Raw genomic sequence first — 25,084 nt, 5'->3', positions numbered from 1 at the left:
TAATTATTTTTGAGTTTAAGTTCTGGCATTGTATGCAGCTAAAAGTTGTTTTTAAAAACACATTTTTATGTCTTGATGGACGATCTGAAAAGACGGGGATCCATTTTAATTATTCCCATTGATTATATTAATCACTTAATGTGAATTCATCTCATACGAGTAAAAGTTGGGATGAATTAATTTGTAAAGTGGGTTGGCCTGTATTTGTGGGCTGCATTCCTTTCTTGTTACCAGCTTGGGAACTGACAAAAAGCTCCTTATTTCTATTTGAATATTCCAGAAACTAGAGATTAGAAACTATAAATTGGGTGAGATTGTAAGACATGAGTTAGTTTCCTTTGTAGTAAGTTGGCTGCTCATAACAGTGCTTCTTGCTGTAGCACTTTGCAAAGTGATTAAAAGTTTATTTTTGCAGCTGTATTCATGTTTGCTGTGGAGAAACCTCGGGTCCACTTTAACAATAGTAAATAAGTTTTACTATTGCCCTTCAAGGTGCCTATAAACATACTCTTCTATTAATTTTCTCCAATGCTAGAGGTCAAAATGTTTGGCAGGCTGACATCAATCCATATACAATGACCAAATGATGCTTCTCATGTGAAATTAATTAATTAATTTCCATGTACATTGGCATACCAGTGTGGCCATACACAGTAAAGCATTTCTGTACAGCAGGGATAAATCCAGTGACTGCAATACATTTAGGTACCATGCATTACTTGTTGCAGATAGAGTGAGTTCTTTAAATTGCCTGGAGATAAAGAATGGTATGGGAAGTTTAACAGCAAGTTTGGATGTCAACACAGGTTGAGATTTACTGTTCTATGTATCTGTAGTGGTCCCGTTGGACACACAGCATGACCAAGAGCAAAAGGAACAAGCTGAAAGAGACAGGATGAACTGACCCAGAGGTGCATTGCAACTTCTGTGAGTCCATTCCCATTTCTTATTTTCTAAGACATCATAAGACAACAATGTCACTTTGTACAACAATCTGGCAGCTTCATGGTCACCGCAACAGATACCATTTTTATATTCCTCATTCACTAATTACAGTAAAATCCCTGGTATCCAGCACCCATGGGGATTGTTAGATGCCAGATAAGTGAATTTTCCGGTTATTGAGAGTGTGTGTTGCGTGATTGGTGAACTAATGACAAGGCATGCCAATTTTAAACTTCCTTATTTTTTGCTTGTTTATTTTCCGCAATTTGTTTGCTCCAGTTCCTTGAATTCCGGATAACAGAATACTGTACTTGAATTCACCACTGTTAAGGAGAGAAGGTGGCCCTAGGTCTCTGAATGCTAGTAACAATTGCTAAGTTGCATTACCTTTCATGGATGTGATAGCCTACATGCACTAGGAGCTCAAGTGTAAACCTCAAATTCTTCATGTACTGCAAACACTATCACTCCTTGAAGTGTGCCACAAGCACCAAAAATCCTCTCAGCGAAAGCTATGCAGGTAACTCATGAAAACAAACATTATAACTATTAATTCTTCAGTTTCAGTTAGTGCTCCAGGGTTAACAGAAAAATCAAATTACAATTTTAACCATGTGATCTTACAGACCTTTGAGACGATTGCCAATGTCCCCTTAGATAAGATTTTGTCACCTAAACTATTAAGATGGAAAGCCTTGCTATATTGTCCAGAAGTTCTTTTGAGCTTCATTCTTGACTAGCTTAAACTCCAGGATCTGATCAATATCATGGCACAGACCTGTCTGTTGACAAGCTCCAGGAAGAGATAAAGGAAAAAAGGGGTGGAGGTCAATGAGTTGAGGCCCTCCTTGGATCTTCCATCAGGACACAGTACATCATCATGAGTTTCACTAGTAGACCACATCGTTACCTCAGGCCACATGCAGAGAAGTAGCTCATGACCAAAAGCTACAAGATCTTGCCATTATTTGATCTTAAAATATGCAGCAATGCCCACTGCTTCAGGTGGAAGTCTGGTAACAGTACACATTTGGGATCATAATAACTCAATAAATTCCTGAATCAGAGATTTAATTACAGCCACTGCAAAATGGTGTGCAAAATTATGTATGGTGCAGAAAGGAGCTTTAAAAAGCATTCTTAAACAGGGTAGGTACAGGTAAAGGCTTTGGAAAACAGCTCCATACACACTGATGAAGGCTCTATCTTATTCAATCCCGTGAATTACACCTGTCTTTCTTGGCAGAACCATATTACTGCAAAGCCCACAAAGTTTGCTTTTTGCTCTTTTTAGCAAGTTAGCATCAACTCGTGAAACTTTTCCAGAAAGGCTGAGTTACCCAGAGTTTTCATTTGGGCACACTGATCTCCGTCAGAGACCCTCTAGGTCATGCAACCATTTGGAATCATGTTTATTTCCTGATCGCTTGATTATTCGCCTTGCTAGAGCTACCAGGAGCACAGTAAATCCAACATAATTGCCACATTGCAGATGAGATAGATGTTGTTTCACCCTCTTGAAATAGCAAGTAGATTTGAGCAACACATGCTGATCTCTCTCAGTGTTGCACTCTACCATATGGTTTTTTTCCACAATTCATTTTTAGGATCAAGGTGATTGATTGCTCAGTCGTAAAAATTCTTGAGATCGTGATAGTGAGCTGCCTTCTTGAAATACTATAGTCTTGTGAAAGTAAACCCACTGTGGTTTCAAGGAGAGAGTTTTGGATTTAAGCAAAGTGAAGAAGAAGAATTGACAATATGCTTCCAAATTAGCATGTATTCATGTTCTGCCTCAGGATATATCCTGGCTGTCTCCCAGATGTTAATGGTACAGTAAGTGACTATCAAGGAGAGGTGGTTATGTGCTATTCATTTGCCCATGCTTGAATGGTATGAAGGGGATGCTGATTGCAGGTGTGGTCGGCTTTTTGGCTGAGAAAATGTCAACGTAATTACACATTGAACAATGGTCAGCAAAAAGCACATTTCAGAATAAGAATCAAAATTTATTGTTAGATGAACAAGTCATGAAATTCAATGTTTTCAGATGATCCTGTCATGGAAGAATAAATAAAAAAACCCAAACCCAATAATTACAGTTCACATACCACATCCCCTCTGTGACTTCATATGTGCAAACCACCACTATTCATTCATTTAAAAAAAAACACCCCTGAACTTTCCCTTGATGTCCTAAATTGGTGCACAGTTTCTCCTGTTTAAAGAAGCAAATTATAGATTGCAATGAAAGATAACTGCAAGTACCTTTGGATCTAGAGGACCAAGTCTTGGATTGGACTGCTTTTCCACGAGTCATGGCATTCTGAGTTTGGGTCCATCAAGGTCTCTCTATACAAGGAAAGCAAATTCCTACTCTGAGGAGCCACTGGCAAACTCCTAGTTAAGTAATACATCCATGATGTTGATCAACTAACTCCTGGATATTGACTGTAAAAGTTTTGTCTCCATTAACACTTTTTGACTGACACTTCATAAACACACAAGTTCCTGCATCATGGGTCTCAGCACTTTTTCCATGCGTAAGTGAACTTCCAGATCATTGTATGCATTATCACCAGACTCTGTGAGTGCAATTTACTGATGAGGGCATTTATTCCTAACTTGTCAACTACAATACCAAAACAAGAGCCATTTTAGTGGCAATACTAAGTTGGCTACACTTGCACAACTAGCATTGGAAAGGTCTAAAGGAGCAGCTTGGCAGATCCTAGCATCCCAGGATCAGCACTCCAAAGCAAGAGAAATCCTGCAGGCCCAATCCACCAAGGACAAGACTGGTCCACACCATTATACCCCTGAAACAATCAGATCGGTTGCACATATTCTTCACATTGCCTTTAGTTGGAAAAAGTATGGTTTCACTTCAAAGTCCACCAATTTACTAAATCCAGAAAATATGCAATAAACAAAAATAAAGTCTACATGAAATGGGATCTTCCTTTTGTCAAGTCAGCCAAGCAGGTGAAAAGGAACTTGTACATACACAAATCCCTATTGAATTAAACTATCTGACTTCAGAAAACAGGAAACGTGATAATGAAAATAGAGCCTCAACAGAATACACACTGTCTTCGTGTTTCCTCCACAGCCAGTAACAATAGGGGGTCATGTGACACACCATCCCATCATTTAGTCATTAATAGTTGTGCTGGAGTAATTACACTTACTGTTCTTTTTGCCTCAGGCAATTTTTTGAAATAAGATAGTTGAAATTATGATACCACTAATAAATATTAATAAGTGAACTTTTAATTTTCGCCATAGCATTCCAAATGTGAAACAACCAGCTAATGCTCCAGTGACTTACAATGCATTTGCCCTGGGGCTTTAATGCTTTATGCACTTAAAAAGTTTTGAAGAAATTAAATTTTAATATCTAATTAGTGAATGAGTCATTGTGCAGTGAGCAAGGGACCTGGGTACTGTGGACTTTGCAGACTGAACCCATTTGTTGATCTTACCTGTAAAGCAGCATTAAGTGGTGATCCATATGCAAGGCTGGTCTGTATATTTTTTATAATAGAAGGATTGCTGTACAGGAAAGAAGAAAGTAACATTCACAATTTACTATGAGTAAACAATCAACATACAGCAGATGTTAGTATATTGAGCTCCATTTTATTAACAGTGAAAAACCACTTTTAAATTGGTTTCGATTTAAAGAAATTTTAAACCTTAACTGATACTGACATTTTTTTTTAAGCTGATTAATTTGACTAGTGTTATCTTTATATTTTTTGGGGCCCATTGTTTGCAATGATTTAAAAACACACAATTACAAATATACTACAAAGTATTAATTTATTTTCATATACAGCAAATTAATTCATCTCTATATATCTTTCATACAGAATAAAATCCTATTTATTCACTATATAATTTGATTCAAAGTAATGTGTAAAAATAAAGCAGCATTATTTTAAATGTTTACAATTCAAAGCAAAAAGAAGCTGAGGTGTGCAATTTTATTAGGTGGTCCTAACTGATAACATTTAAAACATTGTACAGGCCTTGCAATTGTTCAAAATTTTTTGGAGATAATGGGTTGTAAATTATCATGGCTTAACTTTAAAGGTGCTGGATACCTTTTTTATTATGTTCAAAAGATAGAAGATGGACCCTCCTTATTATCTCAGCCTCTTTTTGGCAAGCAAATGAATAAGATTAAAGAGGGTATTATATTAACCAGACATAAAAGTAAATTGAGAACAATGAAATTGAAAATGAGAAAGAAAACTGTGAGAAACTGTTATTAAACAGATGAGCCATTACAAGAAAAGATGACTGGTAGGAAATAAATATTAAAATGATAGATTGTGGGGGGCAGAGGCAGTTCAGGCTGAGAATTTGGATTTAAGTTGCATATCATCATTGCTTAAAAGTAGAACTTTGTGACTATAGCTTGAAGGTAAATTAAGGGTACATCAATGTATCGCCTGTAACACAGGTCATGATCAGTTGCAATTTTGTTTTTCATTTTAGGGATATTATCCTAAGTGACCCATCACTTGTCAGGAAGAAACTCGTTTATAATGAGTGACAATGTCAATATAGAATTGTTTCACCATTATTTTTGGAATGACATTTGGAAGTGTGCCAATTTTCCAGCAAAAGATGAAGAGCAGCCTTGTGTATTTAAATTACCAACTGCATTTGCACTCCATTTGTGTTAAAAAATTATATTCAAAATAATACAGCTCATTGCAGGTCTATGTCAGGTATTTAACTGTACTGGAAATGGTAGATGGTCAGAATAATGGAAAAAATGCAGCCAAAATTCAGCAGGTCTGGGTGCACAACCCATGCTTTTTGTCAATTTGAAGGAAAGATCCTGTGTTGAGAAAAAAAAAATTGAGCGGAGCTGAGTTAGGCTTGTTAAAATTGGGTAAATAAAATAGGCTAAACAGCATTTTATCGGAGCTGATGTGGTTTTCAAAGAAATGCTATTGTGGAATGTAAAAGCTTTAAAGTCTCAGAAAAAGAATAGAGTATCCTGGAATTCAGCACAATGGGTGAGCTGCTACTTGCATCAGAAATCAGGTATGAGTGAATGGCAGTGGCCAGAGATTCTTTTTACTTGGACCTTAAAGAAGATTTTTTTTTAGCTCTTTTATTAATACCTTACATAAGCTACAATAAACTAATCAACAACTCATTTCGAGACTTGTCTGACTGTAACCACATCATGCCGTGCACCTATTACTTAGGAATATGTGGGACCCACTGATGAATATGATGAAAACAGATTATAAAGGTAGGATAATAAGGCGGCTCCATTCAAGTCTGAAATAATTGGTGTAACAAGCCAGACGGTGGTATTTGTTTGGAAACTGAAAACATCTTTGTTGTTGAAATATGTATAATGGTAGAGCATTTTTTCACTGTTGCAATAGAGCTATTTAATATCAAAAATGTGATATCAATATTTAATATCAAAAACAAAGACAAGGTTTGGGTTATAATTTTATTTAAATAATCTAGTCAAATAAAAATTTATCCCGTCCCACGCTAACTTAGACTACACCCTTACTTTTCTTCTTTTAGATACCACAACTTACATGCTGAATTATTCATGAAAAGGCACAATTCTTGCACATTCAATCAATGATGTTCAGTTCTGAGATGGCCAGTGATGTTTTTTCTCTCCCACAATCCCCTTCCCTGAAAAGTGGAGGCTCAACTATTTCATATTGCAGACATACCAAAATCTTGTGAATTTTGACCATCCTGCAGCAATTTCAATTTAGTATTATGGTTCATATTTGCCCAGTCCAATTCAACTGATCCTTTCTGACCACTGAACATAACCTATAAGTGTATTAATCTGATATTTTGCTGCATGAAATCAAACAACCCTTTTTAATTTGGAGTTATGAATACTATTGCAAATTCTATTGCATATGACAATATATAGCAATGAAACAAACTTGTGAAGTATTCACACATAACTGTTGGAGAAATTAGATAAAACAAATTGTAATATTTTGAATATTTGCCAATGGAGAAATTGTGGCTTGATGAATAAAGTTTATGAGCTCTTCAGGTAGTATGTACAATTGTATTGGCCTATAGACCATGACGATTTAAAAAAAATAAATATTTTTTTTAAATCGTGGCTAGTTGTTAGGAATAATACTCAAATTATTTTAACAATTTTAAAATGGGAAGTGGAGTGGTACATCGAAAAATGGAAAGTTACTCCGTTCTGAGCTCAAACTGCAACAAAACTGAAAACTTGCACAAGGTATTAACTTTCAGATTTAAGGTGGAATTTTATATATAGGAAGTATTTTGACTCATTTTTTTGTTATTGATGTTTGCAACAAATTGAAGTATTTGTGGAGCATATTTTGTTCTTGTGATTTTACAACTTGACGCTTCATCTGATGGTGTTATGAATGATCGTTCAGAATGGCTTTTTTATATTACAGTAAAAATCATTGATTGAGTACTTTCTGTGTCAATGTTCAGATTTAAAGATTGCACAGTTCTAAATTCTTCAAGAGTGATAACAATGTAAATAATAAAGGGGGGGGGGATATTTCCAACAATGCAGTATGAAACAAAATTTCATGATGTCACCTAATCATTCTCTGTAATTAATTGAGAGATTATTTAAAGTAGAGGATTTGGTCAATAAAAGGATTCACACTTGATTCAGCAAATGTATAAGACAGAGTCATTCTTACTTAACATACTAATTCTCAGGGCAGTCTGACAGATGGTAACCATGCAATGCAAAGCAGAAGCAAAATAAGTAGCAAGCAAAAGCTCTTACTGTGCAAATTGTTCATCAAAGTTTTCATCAGGGTAGTATTTTCGAGGACGGCCTCGTTGAATATGGCGACCACGTTTAAATTCTTCATCATCAACAGTCCAAAAGGACCCAAACTCATCCTCTACTCTGATAAAGCACTTATGCAGTGACAAATTGGTGCGTATGGCACCCTGGGATTATAGCAGCAGTCAAGCAGATGCGATGGAAAGACAAACAAGGGCAATGGGATTTGGGAGAGAACAAAAATGGCACACAAGGGTTGGGTAAGGAAAAGGAGAAAAAAAATGAAATAAGCAAATGATTTGTGGGGTTAATATGTGTAGCCTGCAAGCAGAAGCATATGATGCAGAACACTAGGCAAGCAGATGGAAAAGACACAGGGTGGGCACCATGGCATACACAGACTGGAAAACAAGGGGAAAGAACCCTGTGACAAAGCACTTGCTTTCCATGCTCCACAATTTCCTAGACAGCAAGAATATAACCAAGCAACACCCTTCCCTCCATCATCTGCAAGCAGCCATAAGCTGTAAATTAAACTACAGGGGAGCTAGCTATGCTAGGAGGTTTATGCAATTAAATACGGTGGACATACCCACTGATCTTTTGTGGCCTTCGTTTTTGGAATTCTACTTCGTCCACTGTCCACACTGCCCCTTTAACATTTTCTACTCGAACAAAACACTTGTGAAGACTAAGATTATGGCGCACTGCATTCTATAGTAAGTACAAAGAAGAAAACATTCAATGTTGTATCTAAAAGAAAGGAAGTATATATTATAAGTGTTGCCACGGCCATACTGAAGAATCATAAAATTCAAGCTTGCTGTCAGCGTTTGCGATGACAAGCTCTTGTCAGGCTTTTCAATTTCATCCATAATTATTTAGTTACTTCAGAAAAACAGGTTGTGGAAAAGAACATATATTTGGCACTTCTTTTCTACAGCTAATTGATAACGTTTAGATTATTGATCTTAATGCTGTAAGACAACAATCATTCCCACTGGACCTCACAAAAAATATATAAGAAATGACAATCCACAAGACAGTAGTTTTTTCTATGTTGTCGTCAATGACTAGCATAAGGAATCAGCACACAAAGGGAATACTAACACAAAGCTCAGAACCATATTTTAATTATTGACAACATTAGAGGTCACAATATGTATCATTGTATTTAAATGGGACAATAAAAATGATGGATGAACTGAAAACATTTGTAAGGGGTAACAAGAGGTGAATAGATATCAATTTGTGGATTCAAGCAGATTTGAGCACTCACTCCTACGTGTCAGTTGCTGCACTGCTCCAACAATGCAGCTCAATTCAAAATTACAATTCCCTTTTACTTATTATGTTACCCTTCACCAAATGTGATATCTCTGCAGGTGCGTAACTGCTGATTACCATTAGGAACTAAAATCAAAATCCCTGCTTGGTCTAGCTGTTGAAAACAAATCTGGTCAAACTTCATTTCAGCATCTTTCCCTTATAGTCACCTTCACTTTTTCTCCAGTGATGCTCAGAAAGGTGAAAAACAATTGGCAAGTACTATGCCAAATTTAATTTGCTGATTAGTAAAGGGAAAACACTGGCATACATTCATGAATCTAATAAACTATTAGAAATGTTTTCCAAAATAGAAGTATTTCACAACTTTCATTTTCATAATCTGAGTGGCATAAACAGCCACCAAGCAAAGACTTCAATCCAAATTATGGCTGCTGAAGAAAAGAGATTCATTTTTAAAAATCTCTTGCTTGAGCACAATTGCAGGGTTACTCATTTGGAATCATCCCAAGAAGTGAAGACCCTGACAGGGTCAGGACCACTTAGTTAGGCCTCATTCCAACCTGAATGAAATAGTATAAATAAAGTTAACAGACATTGCTTCTGACTTGTTAGAACCATTTGAAGATTAAAGTCAAGGAAAGGATCGCAAGTTATCACTGAAGTGTGTGTTGGTGTGTGTGTGTATATATTCGCTTTTCATATGCTATTTATACACATTCTGACTATTCGTAAATAGATGGAAGACTCTTTCATACATACCATTTCTGTGTTTCTACAATGCTGCATGCTGCCATGCAGGACTGAGTCACAGTAGGGAAGATGAATGTTCATCACTAAAATGTGCCCCATGGAAAGACTGTCAGCAGTCGGTGGAGCATTCTGTTAAAGGGTTGAATGAACCTACTGAGCTGGTACTTGTCAAAGTCACAGCTGTAGATCTGAGACATTGAAGATGTACTAAATCTGCCATATCGTTTAAATAACAGATATGCATCTTTGAGAATCTTTAGATTAGAAAAATGGGACTAAGGAATGAGAAAGAAGTAACAAATTGATAGAGCTTCATATTCATTAAAATAGATAATTCTAAGGAATAGCTCCAAACCAATTGTAATTAATAGGATCAGGGTCAACCAATATTGCATTAATGTTGTCGAGCGATTGAGATATATAAACCTGACTGATAGTCATCCTTTCCCATGAGGTATGTTATAACTATTTACAATGAGTCTGAACATTTTGATAGAGGCATTTAGATAGACTAAATGTAATAGACTCTTTCCCCTGGAGTGGGGGGGGGGGGGGGGGGCTGCAGGGGAGGTTGGAACAAGAGGGCATGTTAAGGGTAAGGGGGCAATACTTTAGGAGAAATGTTAGAGGATGCTTCTTCACTCAGAGAGAGGTGGCTGAGTGGAATGATCTTCCAGAGGAGATAGTTGCGCCAGGGTCCTTTCTGTCATTTAAGAGAAGGTTGGATGTGTACATGGATATGAGGGGGTTGGAGGGTTATGGGCGGAGAGTGGGAGGGGGGAGCTAGTGGAGTTGTTCAAGTGAACCGACGTGGACTCGATATGGCCTGTTTCCGCACTGTAAACTGTTATATGGTTATTTTTGAGGATTAAGTGAAACACGTATAGGTTGATTACAAAGAATTCTTTTTAATGGCAGTCATGAATGTACATATGGGATTGGACAATAGTAAGGATAAATCCTTCATGGTATGAACTGTGATCTCTGACAGAATCCCTACATAGTAGCTTATGGGCAGTAGGAAAAGAATCAACTTAGTTCTGGTGTGTCCCCTACTTCTTAACTACTAATCATAGTTCTCATTGGTAAGGTCGTTCAGGATGCAGCAGACCATCAGAAATCTTGACACTCATTCTGCTGAGTATTATAGGACTATCCAGAACAGACTCATGAAATATTATTTCAGTATGCCAATGGTCTATTTTTCTGTGATAAAGTGCAGCAGAATGCTTTTTATTGTATGCAACAATGTTGTATATTTGGAACATTTTATCAAAATGTTGGCTAATATAAAAAGGGTCCGCCTCGAAATAGAGATGTTACAATTGTATCCAGCACCGCAGGACTGGATTACACACCACATACAGGTGTTTGGAATCCTACTGGGTCCCAGATAATGGGAGAGTTGATGATGCCCCAGTGCATAGTGGAGCCAGCAGTCCCAGTAAAGCCATGTGGTTTCACTACCTGCTTCTATTTGGTACAAGAGAACAGACTGCATTCATCTCCCTTTAGGTGCCTCACTGATCTTTCCAACACACATAGTAAGAGACGTTGGAAAAGTTCTAGTCCCACCTGGAAGAAGGCAGATGATAAAAGTTATCGTGAAAGCTAATAATTATTTTGCTCTGAACTGCAGTAGATTTCTGGCAGAATGTCCTGTCTAAACACAGATATCAAATTGTTCCCTGAACACCAAGGCAGACATCAACTCCTTCCAATAATCACTCTCCTCTCTTGATTCCTTCCCTCAGTCACTTGTCCTATACTCACTCACTCAGTCATAGCTCCTAATGCATCCATGACCAGGAATAAGTGGTAGAATTCAGAACTCTTTTAGCATTGCCCACCATGGACATTTGAAGCACCAAACCTGATGATCTTGTTAAAATGCTTGTTTGGGTGGGGTTGGGGAAGGGCAAGAGGTGACATGATGTGTCTTCTGGTGAGGAAAGTGTTTTCAACTGCATAAGGCTATCACCAATGCTGCAGGTGACATTTTGAAGCTTTAAAGACACTCAGGGTGATCACACCATTGAGTCCAATTTCTCACTAAAAATACTTTTGTGAAAGCGAGATGGTAAGGATTTATCTATATGTGCAGTAAAACCAATCTGAGTTGTCAGGAATCTGAGCATGGACAAACATGATGGTAGTAAACAGCTACGTTGTAATGAATTTCCATCAGTTCCTCTTTCGCTCCATGATTAAGTATCAAAAGCTACAGACTGATTCAAATGAGGCTGAGCACAAAACCAGCAGGTCTGTTCTCTTTTATCCAGGGTACTTAAAGGGTGCCTGTGCTAAGCAAGACAAGTCTTTGAGAAATTCGGACATTAGCATTCACAGTAGAACATGACATGCAATCTGCAGAGGTTAAGGGTTGGAGCACTGACTCAGCCATATATTGGACAGTTACTGCATGACTGGGATTGATCTATAAATTAAAGGTACATTGTAAAACCTAATTGGTCTCAGTTGTCCGGACTAACTTAGATTTGGTATAAAAGTGCAGTCAATCCATCTTTGGTTCAAAATATATGAAGTTGAAAAGGTAGAAAGAAATATAACAGCAGAGGGAGCAACGGAGAAAGCAACTTAGACGAGAGTCAGCCACTGTTTAAGGTACATAGGTAGAAAAAGAAAGAGAAACAAAGAGGCATGCAGTGAAAAGAATATTAAAAAGAAAATAGAGAAACTAATCCAACAGTATGATATCTCTAGGACACAATTTTGGAGATATCTTTAAAACTGCGTCATGTGCTACATACAACTTTTGATTCTACACAACCACCACACAAGTTGCTACGATACTGTCGACTGCACTGGCTGCATATGGTAATGGTCACCAAGTCTCATTTTATTATTCAACCTTAACACAAATCTCAGGGGATCAACTTCTGTTGAGTCTTTAAAAAAAAGAGCATGGGAAATAGACCTGAGTATGGTTTTTGAGATGGAATAATTGGACTAAATTTGTAAAAATATTAAAGTAATGTCAAGAGACCTGAGAGCGTGTCTAATTCAGTTTAAGATTCTGCACCGTTATATAGATGAGGGTTTAAAATTACCCCCGAATGCTGGTGCTGTGAGGTGGGTAAAGGGGACTTAGTACATGTGCTTTGGTCTTGTCCCAGAATTCAAGAATATTGGATTATGATACATTAAGTATATTGGTGAAGTTTCAGGTATTCAAATTCAGACACACCTAGGCTATTTGGGGATAAATCTTCCCAAAATTGGATTCAGACAAGAATAATGGTAGGAAGACAGATTATACTTAGAAATTGAAGAATTTGCGTGGGGGGGGGGGAACACCCTTATTTCAGGAATGGGCCTCAGAAATGGCCAAAGTGGCAGCGTTTGAATGCACGTCTTACAAACAGTTTGATAAATTGGACTCTATACACAAAAATGAGCTAAATATCTAGGGTTCCTGGGGTGGGGGAGAATAGTGGTGGATGTTGTGGTGAAGCGTATCAATGAACAGCAGTTTTTTTTTTCTGTTATTAGGTCTAAATAGATACATATGGTTATTGTATTGATACTTTTTGCTGCCATGTTGGTTTCTATTTTATGGATAAGTTCATGTTTTGTAACTTAAGATTTAAATAATTTTAACACTGACTCAAGGGTTTGGAGAAACTTTTTTTTAAAACAATAAAAGTTAAATCGTAAAAAAAATTGAATAGAGAATGAGGGAGCAAAAGAAACATATATTTACAGACAATTTCATAAGTATGAAGCAATAAATTGGCAGTCCTTTCTAAGAATCACAGGAACACATCAGCCACTCATTCACACTTCATCCCACTAACCTGGAGTCAGGCTCTTGAACCTCTGTGAACTATCCTAAGTATAAACTGCTCCGAGACCACCAAAAGATTAGTCTTCATGACTGAAACTTCACTTTATTTTGCACTAACTGCAACTGTGGTTTTTAAAAATCAATCCTTATATACTTATTATCTCTTTATTTGTCTCATGGCACATTATTTATACTATTGTTGTTGAAAAACCCTATGATCTGCATGGGTGAATAAGTACAAATTTTAGTGCACCTTTATATCATATTTATGTATATTTCACATATCAAAAAAGACATTCTGATGCATTTTCACTCATTTGGAATATATTGAATCAATTAATTGTAGGCTAATTCACGATTTTCAAAAACACTCCAAAGTATAAGTAAAAACGCCAGCCACAATGAAAGATGCTGAGCTTTCAGCCTCCCAACTAAAACCAGACCACCAATACCAAAAGCAGAAGCCAGCCTGCCTCTCAATGTCATACCCTCAAGCAGTCGTCCAATCATTCATTGCATCAGAAGTGGGGGCTTGTGTCCTAGGCCATGGGGGTAGAGCCAGTTAAATCACAGCAGTGTCATATAAAGATGTGACAGTTGCATTTATTGTATCACTTCATCTTTGGATTTTTCAATAAACAATAGAGACATAACTGGGACATTTTATTTCAGTTCCACTGCATTTGATGTGGACAAATGATAACTAACAGCCATACTAATAAATTCTGTCATGCAAGTTTTCTGTGGATTTGAATTTAAAATAAAATTGTGGAATTCCATTCATTCAATGCATTGGAAGAGTTTGCAAATTTAATTAGTGGAGTGTATAAGAATGATTACGCAAAATGATGATAATTTTCTTTGAGTTTGTAATGGCAGCGTGGAAATATTTCATCCAAAATGCTCTCTTTGTTGACTTTAAGCACAGAGTTTTGTGCTTAGAGAGAGGTAAATGAAAGTTTCATCCACATGAACAAACTGTATGTCCTGTATTGACGTGATATTTTCTTCCTTGATTCTACAAGTTCCAGATGAACAGGCACAGCACTAGCATTTGTGGCATGTGGAAACTGTAGAATGAACTATATTTTGTAGACAGGACATGAAGGACAAGGTCAGCGGCTGCAGTTTCTGTTTGCATTGCAAGGCAAACAGCCATTCTTTTATCTAACTTGTTGATTATGCCTGAACATTTGCAACACCCTCATGTCCACAACAGCATCATTATTTTGTGTTATTATACCAACCAGCAGGTCGGTATGTTTATGTTATATAAGACAAAGGAAAACATCTATTGTAATTTCTTTCATGATGTTATATGTAGAGCAAAGGAATTTCAGTGTAAGAATTTCTGCAAACACCCCAAAGTCAGATGCAATGTCTTGTTTACTTTTAGCTACAAAATCACTGCAATTGTGATTTTTTACTGAAAAACTATGAAAATTGTTTAATTATAATCATTTACCTTCCACGTAGCTGCATTTCGTCTGAAGTAGGCAAACATTCGTGTAAACCAGTTATATATTTCATTTAGTGTTAGCTGCTTTTCAGGAGATTCTAGAATTGCCTGAGATTAAAAAAAAATGAGTGTTATGATAACTGCAAATATTTCTTTGAAGTATATTTTATTAACTTATGTAAGAAATGAAATCACTAACCTATCACCTTATTTCAATATAAAGGCTGTTTCAAAAAGTGCAAACTCCATATTCAAAAGATAGAGAAAGGACTTTAATTTTTGTTAAAGCGAAATGCAAGTACAGCAACATGTACAATACTTGGAAGTGTTTTAACATTGACCCATTTTAACACATTATCAAGTTACAGGTTAACATTTGATAAGTTTATGTTCAGATTTAAGAAGCAGCTGAATGTTACAATACTTTCAAAATTAATTGTACTCACCTGCCTTATTAATGATGCATATGTAAAAGGAGGTCTAACATCTGCGTTCTTGTAGAATTCTTGATTCTGAGCAATATCTGTAAATATATTAATTAATGTAAAAAAAATTAATGTAAACAATGACTTCAATGTCATATTTCAATGATTATAATATAGCATTTAATAATAAGAAATTATTTATAAGGTTTTCTGAGTGTCTTGATAAACCAATAGGGAGGGTCAATGAAGGAAATGCTGTTAAAGTGCCACATATGGATCTGCTAAGGTGTTTCGTAAAGTGCCACATAATAAGCTAGTCACATGACTAGAAATTTGGCACACTTATAGGAAACAGGGGAAAATAGTAATAGTGAGAGGTTGGTCTTCCAGACCAGAGGAAGGTATACAGTAAAACCCTAGGTATCCGGCCCCTATGGGGAATGGTAGATGCTGGATAAATGAGTTTTCCAGTTACTTGAGACTGCATGTTGCATGAATGGAAAACTAAGGGCAAAGCATGCCAATTTTAAACTTCCATATTTTTACCCATTTATTTTCCACGATTTGTTTGCTGGCTGCTTGAATTCCGGATAAAAAGGATTTTTACTGTACAGTATATTGGAGTTTTTCAGGTACTAGACCAATTGCTTTTTTAATATACCAATGACCTGGAGTTCAGTGTACAATGCACAATATCAAAATGTGCAGAAGACATCAAACTCAGCTTATTGATAGCTTTGTCTGTCTGGGATCCTGGAGCTTCTGTTCATGTTTTGCAGAAACTGCCAGGCTAGGTTTAGAAAGTTGTTAAAAATAGCACATAGAAACCTGGGCTTTATAAATAGAAGTACGGATTATGAGGAAGGAGTCATAATGAATTTTAATTACAATTAAAATATTGTGTCCAATCTCGATCCTATATTTAATTAGCTCCAGAGAAGGTGCAGAAAGAATTATCAAAATGATTCCACTGATGTGGGATTTTATATGTGAACAGAATGGAGAAGTTCACTTTGGAAGAGAGGAAATTTGCAAAGGGATCTGCTAAATACAGAGTAGTGAGATACTGTTCCCATTGGAAGGTCAAGAATGAAGAGACATCAAAAGAACTAAAAATGACCAATAGAAAAAAAATAGCTTTAATGTTCAATTGTGGGATTAAAAGCATCTACAGGAAAGAATTTCCAGAAGCTTAAGAGACAGAAGAAGATGATGTATTATTTTTCAGGGAACCATGATAGCAATTAGCACAACAGTATTACTGCCCCTCCGACCTCAGTTCAAGTTCGCCGCGAGCTGCAAGGAGTTTGTTTGTTCTCGCCATGTCCGTATGGGTTTACTCCTGGTGCTCTGGTTTCTTTCCATGCTCCAAAGATATATGGGGTTGGTAGGCTAATGGGTCAATGGTGTTCAAAAGATTTTTTTTTTAAATGCTGTATCACCAAATTAAAATTAAAATATATCAAGTCAGTATAGATTTCACATGGGCTGAATGGCCTCCTGTGATGCTGAATAATGAAAAAAAATTATGAATATATTTTACTCTTTAATAGTTACAGGAACAAAAGAACTTACCTGAAGAAATTGGCACATTGTATTTGTCTGGGTACCGCCTACGAATGGGTCCCATGTTATGTATGCTGGTCGGGGTAATAACAGAAGGTCCCTGTGTGACAGGGGTAATAGGGGCTGTCGGCGTTGTAGGAGTGTGAGGTAAGCTCTGTGGAGAAGCCTCAGATGCAGTCTTTGACAACGTGACATTCGATACCAGGTTCAGCTGCAAAGATAGTTTGAGGGGAAGATTTGGGTGATGGTAGGAATAAAAAGGGGAAAGCTTTAGCAGACTTGACAAATAACAGTGCGATTCACACCTACCACTGTGCTGTCACTAATAAGCTACAGAGGAAGCAGACAATCTCAGCTAATTAAAAGATGAAATTGTATTGAAGGGATTCTAATTAGGTGATGCTTATGGAGGTAATCTAATGGATTAAACACTGTATTGAACTGACCCCATCATCAGCCTATAGTGACACAAGATGTCGGAAGAAATTTTAAAATTGAAACAGAAATTTTTTTGAGGAGGAGGCAGTGATGTTAGTAATAATAGCTATGAGGTAAACTAATTAAATGGAGCTCTGAAGCTACAGTGGCTGAAAACAGCTGTTCTGATCTAGCTTGCAGCTGCAACTGTTCCAAACATGCTCCAAATCTCAACAGAGGCACTCCAGTCAACTGAAAAATTTCCCACTGACCTCTGCTTTTCCCATTAATTTGGGAGAGAAAAACTAATGACACATACACATATTCCCACGAAATTATTCGAATTGCTAATTCAACAAAGGAGCAGAGTTTCCAAATTAAAAGTGACTGCAATTGGTGGGAAAGACGCCACCAAAATAGGCATCGTGGGGAAAGGTGTTTCATCTGTGACAATCACTTGCGAATTGTGTTAACAAATTAATAGAATGTCAACTCTGTCAATTGCTTTAAAGTGTTACTTTTCCATTTTTTTAAAATAACGGCATCAATTACTGCTGATGAGATTCAGCCAGTTGCATAGGAGGCAGAGGGTTGAGGTGAAAAGTATATCACCCATGTTTAACACCTCACCCTTCTGTGCATCCTTGTTCACAAGTTCTCCAATTACTAGTGTCCTGCTAATAGTCATTATCTGAACTTGCTTACTTTAAAATGCCAACACAGATCAAGCCTATTAAAAAACCTTTACAAACAAAAGTAAAGAACTATGAGGGCAAACAGACATTGTTTAGTTCAGTAATTTTGAAGCTATTTGGTTTTCTTTCCGATCTCTTAGCTCACTTCACAGTAAATAGAATCTTAATCATAAGCCTTGTCTGCCATCAAATATTAAGAGTTAGGAAGCATAATGTAATTATACAAACCTGAGATATGTGATCTCCAAAAACAAACAAAAATAATCTTCATAACATACCTTAAAAAATCTAATGCATATTTAACTAACAAAGGCTGCAATCTTTAGTTACATTTCCCAGCAATGAGTATGTAATGCACTATTAATACAATATGATGTTGTGTTCACTGATCGACTATTAAAATATTTTAAAATATCTCATGTAAAAAAGCTTCCAGAACACTGAAATGCATAAAATTGCTCCTTCACCAGGGCCTAGATATCCAGCATGCAATAAACTGGTTATCTAAAAATGTGATCCAATCTTTTAACAATACTTTCTGGTGAAATCTCAAGATTTTAAGCCATGTCACCAAATCTATCCAGAAAGCAAATAATTTTCTTGCTATTTTCGACTGACAGAACTTTTTTTTAAATTCATGGTTAAAACCCTTGGTTTGTTTTATTAATTGTGCTACTGAGAAGCAAAAAGAGACGTCCTCATTGGAGCATGAGAAGGATGAAATTTTATAGAGGTCTACAATATTTTAAGATCCATAGCATCCATGTGCTTGTCTAGTCTTTTAAATGTCCCTAATGTACCAGCCTCCACCACCATGTCTGACAATGCATTCCAAGCACCCGCTACACTCTGTGTGTGTGTGTGTGTGTGTGTGTGTGTGTGTGTGTGTGTGTGTGTGTGTGTAGACACCCAGCACTTTTTTTTTCTGGAGCAAGACTTGCAAACACGAGAGGATATCTATACAAGGGGAGGAGACATCAGGGGATATTTTTTTTCTATACAGATAATATATATATATATATTCTTTTTTATATACACATATACACACACACACACACACACACACAGTAGTGGGTTCTTGGAATGCATTGTGGGGCATGGTGGTGGAGGCTGGTACATTGAGACATTTAGAAGACTCCTAGACAGGCACATGGATGCAAGAAAAATAGAGGGCTATGGGTGAGAGGTTGGAAAGGGGCGTTGAGTGGGTTTACATTGGTAAACAGCACCACATTGAGGCATGAAGGACCTGTACTGTTCCTCAATGTTATATGAATCTGACCTGCCTCCAAATTTTAGATCTAGAACGCACGGTTAAAAACACTTGTCACCACCACTTATCACTTTAAATGAATTTCTGGCAATTTTTCTCTGACAATTTTTTTTCTTCTGTTTTATACTTTTCTTCCTAATCTGTGAAGTGCAAGAGATTTCAAAATAAAAGCGATTACTGGCCACTGATAAATTTAACAGAAAATAATTGGTATGCGTTTGATTTAAAATTGTGCATTTCGGCTATTGTCTTCGTAGCAACTTCTATCACAAATATATATTTCATCCAAGCTATGGAACACAACAATTAACTTTTTTGGCAATGATTTAGCCTTTAAAACAAAATTGCCCATTGCTCCCTCCAACAAAAACAGCTGCATAAGCCTATATTTTTATATCGATCAGTGTTTAGGTATTATTGAACAGGTTTTTAAGTGCCTTAAACTGTTAATGAATTCCAAATGTGTATTTTTTACCTATTATTACAGATACTGTTTTTTTAATTAACCATGTGAAATGAGAAATGTATCACAACACTACATTTAATGGAAATGCCATAAAAAGCACAATAATAATTTTGGTTTGTCTGTAAATTGTCAGAGGAAATAAAACAGTACTTTGCAAACTGAAATATCTTCACCACCAAAATTGGTATTCTTGGCTGCTTTAAAGATAGCATTTAATGATGTATAATTCTTCTCATAAACAGTGCGCTCACATTCTGACATCTGTTACCCAGCACAATGATTAATTATCAGACCCCCCACCCCCCCCCCCCTTACTTGGTAATAAGACAATATTAATATTTATCAATTGCATGGGTTATTCTATTTGTCATTGGAAAATAATTATGAAATTTCCAAGCATGCAAGCTCACATACACTGATTATGAAATGCAGGTTAACTGTTGGTACTTTCATTTTTTTAATGATGCCAGCTGAAATTGGTACACAAATTTTCAATTTTACAAAACAAATGAATGCTCCACTAAAATAGGAAAGTGATCTGAACCACCATTTAGAAAGTAATTTCAATTTTTCAATGTAAAACAGCATTGAAATCCAGGAATGGTGTCTAATTCCTGTATGGTGAATCTGTATGAAATCCTGTATGAATTCCTGTATGAAATCTGTATGGTGTCCAGCTAATTTTTGATATAAAAATGTTAAGATGAATGGAAAAACTCAGGAAAAGAATCCAGACAAAGAATAAATCACTTCCATGCATACATTTTCAAATGCCCAACACAATGGGAGAAATAAACAATGCTTTTGGCAAGAGAAAATCTGGGTTGAATGGTTGCTGCTCTTTCGCATTAAAAATTCCACCCCTTGAATACAATCCATGTTGTGCAACATTACACTGTATCATATATGCATTTATTATATTTCCAGAGGTGCATGACTTGCCCTCCATTATTTCTCCGAAAGCTATTTTCTCAAGTCATGTTAGATGTCATTGATAGACTGTCATTCAAAGAGTTGCTCTATTCCTCAGCAGAGCTCACAGTTGAGTCCCGAAATTGTCTTGTTACTCAAATTTGCTCGACTTGGTTGGATGAGCGAAGAACATTTCTCAGCCAAACGAGTAGAGGAAAAAAAAAATCACAATATGGATAGAGTTAGGGGGAATTGAGAGAACATGATCCTCTCATACCTTTCACTCTATGCCCAATCATTTTTGCTGTTCAAGGAGAGGCACTGGCAATTCATGTAAGGAAATTTACTGCCCAAACTCGATTTTCTGGATGGAGTTGTTGGAAGTTAGTTCAAGTGCAATGTACTAGAAAATATTTTTTTAAATCTACAAACAAAATATTTTATGCAAAGTTCATTTTAATAAAAAAAAATCAATCTGATAGTTCCACGCTGCAGTAAATGTAAAGGTGACTATATAAACACTTTAACCTAATTGTGAAAGATCTTCATGTTTTTAATGAAAAACTGGCATTACAAAATAGAATGAGAGTTCCTGATCTTTCAACCCATGTATTCCAATCTCAATGCCAAACTAAACTAACTATTTTAACTGGGCATTTTAGTGAACTGGAATTACAGCAACAAAATTACATTAAACACTAACTATGACAGGACTACCTACCCTGGTCACAGCAGTCACTACTGCCCTGAAATTGGCATATTTCTCAGGACAATTTTATCAGAGTTCTCCCAGCAATATTTTTCTAATTAAGATTTAAGCTGCTTTCTTCTTTGACATTAAACATTCTTCTATGCTCTCTCAAACAAGCCTTTTTTCCAGAAAAGTAACAAACATTAGCCAAACCACCCCTCCCTTTCAGAATGAAGGGTTTTGGCTCGAAACATTGACTGTTGTTGTCCTGCTGATGGACCCACAGAGTTCCTCCAGCAGGTTGCGTCTGGTTTCAGATTTCAGTATCTCCAATCTCCTGTGCGATCTAACCCTTTTGTGTCACCAGCAGATTCTGCATCTAGGTTAACTCTATAATCTGGGCAGTGGCTGCTGGTAATGTACTTGTAAATGCTGGAAACATTTAACTATTGATGTTTTTTTTTCTTAAGGATCAACACATTTGGCAGTTTGCATTTGGGAAAGATTAAATACAGGCAGGGTGCACCACATGCAGACAGCATAACAGGTCCAGCACTATTCCTTCCAATGCCCTGTAAGGTTTAATTTCATGCAGAATGGATGAACTATCAAATACTACTTAAAAGCATACAATTTAGAATACAGCAATGCAAAATATATGAAAAAGAAACTTGGGTCTGAAATTAAACCAATGGTTCAACCAAAGGTTCAAACTTCAGTATTCGGAGCCCAAGTTTCAGGATTGGGCAGAAGGCTAGAGAATTATAGCTGGCACAAGTTTGTGTGTGCATGATGTGCTGGTACACAGAGGCTCCTGGGCATATTCAAATAATGTGCACCTAATGCCACTTGAATAACTTGTACTTTGCTTAATGATTCCACACTGAATCATGACTTTTCATATCTTGGATTATCTCCCCTAAATGCTCCACTGGATAATTCACCCAACATCCCCACAATATTCTTTCTGAAAGCTCCAACCTCAGCCTTCTAGATCCCATCTCCAAGCTGCCCACCTTCTCCAAAGGAGGAGGTTGTGTAGCAAACACCTACTCTGCCACAAACAACACTTTGGAACTTGTGCACTGTATATCCAAGCTTCATCTTCAGTATTGAATCCATTCACAGGACCTCAGAGTTGCTACATATTAAAATTTTGTCTACAATCCAGTTTGATATGCTTGATTGAAGCCATAATCTAGGATCAAGAATCCAAAATTTGAAGTTCAATGTGCAACTTTCTCCTGATTGATTATAAAATTATTTTGTAATGATAGTCTTTACAAAAATCCTCTAATAAAGGAAGACATCTTTTATGTCAATAAATCATGTGACTTCATCTTTACAACACAGGATTACACCATAAGGTGAATAGAAGTTGCTCTTATCTGATATTTGGGAAAAAAAAATTAAATGGGGAATTAACTTTGAATTTGTTTGGTAATGCTTCATTGCTGGGTCCAAATCCACTGTGATTTCACCAGAAAAATTGCAACAGTTCATCATGGCTCACCACTACCATTTCTTCTTCAATCTCTTTTTACTGATTTATTAAATAATAAATACAGTGCAATGAAGAAAAGGGAATGAAACTGAAAACACAATAAGTTTGTGTGTGTGTGTGTGTGTTATATATATAACAATATAAACTCAGTCCCCTTGTCCCCTTCCACTGCACTGGATGAAGACATTATATATATAAAAAAAACCACTTAGCCTATTCTATTAAAAAAAAGAAAACTAACCAAAAAAAACCTGAGCAGTTTATGCTGAGGGTTATATATATTTACTACTACCTTCTCAAGAGCAATCTGGGATGTGAAAAAAAATTGCCAATGATGTCCAGATCTCAAAAAAATTAACAAACAAAATGTTGAAAGGAGAAACAAATTCTTAAATCTTATAGACACACTCAATGCATCAGAATATTTTAGATCTCCCTGACTGATACAAGTAACTGTCTGGAAATTTTAAATTTAGACATGCAGCACACTATCAGCCCTCCTGGCCCACGCCGCCCAAATCCCCCAATTATCTTACAACATCCGCAAGTTTTAAAGGATGTGAAGCGCCCGAAGGAAACCCACGCAGACACAGAGAGAGTATACAAATTCCTTACAGACGAGACCGGATTTGAACCAGGGTTGCTGCTATTGTAACAGCAATGTGCTAACCGCTACGCTATCCGTGCTGCCCTTGTCGAAAAATGCTGATAGTTCCATCCCAATCACCAGAATACCAATCTGCCATATTATACCTGGACCACATAGGGGCCCAGATAATAAAAGGAACAAAAAGGGCCAGTTTCGTCAAGTTTTACTATTTTTGGTACACAGACAGCCAATCTGTTTGCTCATAGTTTTGCTATTATCTGATTCCACCTGCATTGAATTCGCCCATCGTTATTGAATGAAGATCTACCAGGACCAATGCCTGAAGAGGGCGCACAAAATCAGTGAACCGGTGTGGACTCGAAAGGCCAACATGGCCTGATTCCGCTTCGTAAATGGTTATATGGTTATATATGATTCCCACTTGAACCTAGAAGTTTTAATCTCATTGCCCAATGATTCTTGGATCACTGCAGTTTTTGCCAAAATAAGATCATGGGCTTGAACTCTGAATGATCTCATATCATGTTATGTACCTGGAACAGGAACAGCAAGTCAATAAATTTGAATGGAGAAGTGCAATTGGGTAGGCCTGAGGAACAAGGCAATTAACATTTTGAGTGAATTATGTTTGTACAAATACTTCCAATTTGCAAAATTATTTTGGTTTCTGATGGCTGGACACTTAGCTGGTGGCCTTGACACAGGAGGAAGAAAGATGTTCTTTTTGCACTGGGGATTATAGTACCCTTTAGATCAGCCATACTCAAAGTTTTTTTCCTCTGGGCCCTTTAGGACTCTGCTCAAAGATTATGGGTCCCCTTCCCTGTGAAGCAGTCAAAGTTTGGTTTCTTCTGTTCTACTCTTCTAATGACTATATAAAAATGTTTTTAAAATTATGTTATGTGAGGCTGTTCTGTAGCTCCCACTGAGAATGGCTGTTTCAGTTACAGATTCAGAAAGTAATGTGAAAGTCAATGCTGTAAAGCAAAGTTGGAGGATTGGATTCAAGATCATATAGATGCTGAGCATGTATCTTCAAATGCCATGTCCCAATAACTGCATCATCAGTCTTAGAAAACAGCTCCTTTACACACCCAACAATCTTGATTGATCAGAGCTCAAACCAAACTTAATTTGTCCCATTCCACCATTACACATCCAGTAGGGTTGCAAATCTCATATCTGCATCTCATACAACATGACTAAACAAATGTTAACACATTTTTCCTCTCTAGTGAGCCAAAATCAACTGCAAATCCAAAGACCTACTAGCTATGCCACAAGGAGACAGTGGTCATTATAGCAGAATGGATCTTTCTTTAACTAGTCCTTATCTATGCCAAGCTCGAGACAATAGAAGACAAACAGATCTTCAGATCTATTGGTGTTTTTAAGATCCATCACCCATTTATGCCACAATTTCTTTTGATTTGCAAGGAGCAGGTGCTTATAAACGTGCTTCGCTTAC

At 36.7% G+C, this 25,084-nt stretch overlaps 1 protein-coding gene across 26 annotated transcripts in view; it reads right to left on the bottom strand.

The window, feature by feature from the left end:
• The window catches only part of foxp1b (forkhead box P1b), a 577,308-nt gene that overhangs the window by 20,079 nt on the left and 532,145 nt on the right, over nt 1-25,084 (bottom strand). For 25 of the 26 annotated variants that reach the window (XM_069937058.1, XM_069937046.1, XM_069937049.1 and 22 more), the window contains 5 exons: nt 17,058-17,259; nt 15,504-15,580; nt 15,064-15,165; nt 8,343-8,464; nt 4,431-4,500 (listed from right to left, as the gene is read on the bottom strand). In XM_069937058.1, the coding sequence (XP_069793159.1) occupies nt 4,431-4,500; nt 8,343-8,464; nt 15,064-15,165; nt 15,504-15,580; nt 17,058-17,259 (573 nt within the window). Of the gene's footprint in view, nt 1-3,213; nt 3,298-4,430; nt 4,501-8,342; nt 8,465-15,063; nt 15,166-15,503; nt 15,581-17,057; nt 17,260-25,084 lie in introns of all 26 variants that reach the window. The other variant, XM_069937059.1, reaches the window with a different exon arrangement.

This window comes from Narcine bancroftii, chromosome 5 (assembly GCF_036971445.1).
Source record: "Narcine bancroftii isolate sNarBan1 chromosome 5, sNarBan1.hap1, whole genome shotgun sequence".
Taxonomy (NCBI): Eukaryota; Metazoa; Chordata; class Chondrichthyes; order Torpediniformes; family Narcinidae; genus Narcine; species Narcine bancroftii.
The sequence above is the reverse complement of the archived record's forward strand: the minus strand, read 5'-3'. Positions and strand labels throughout refer to the sequence as shown.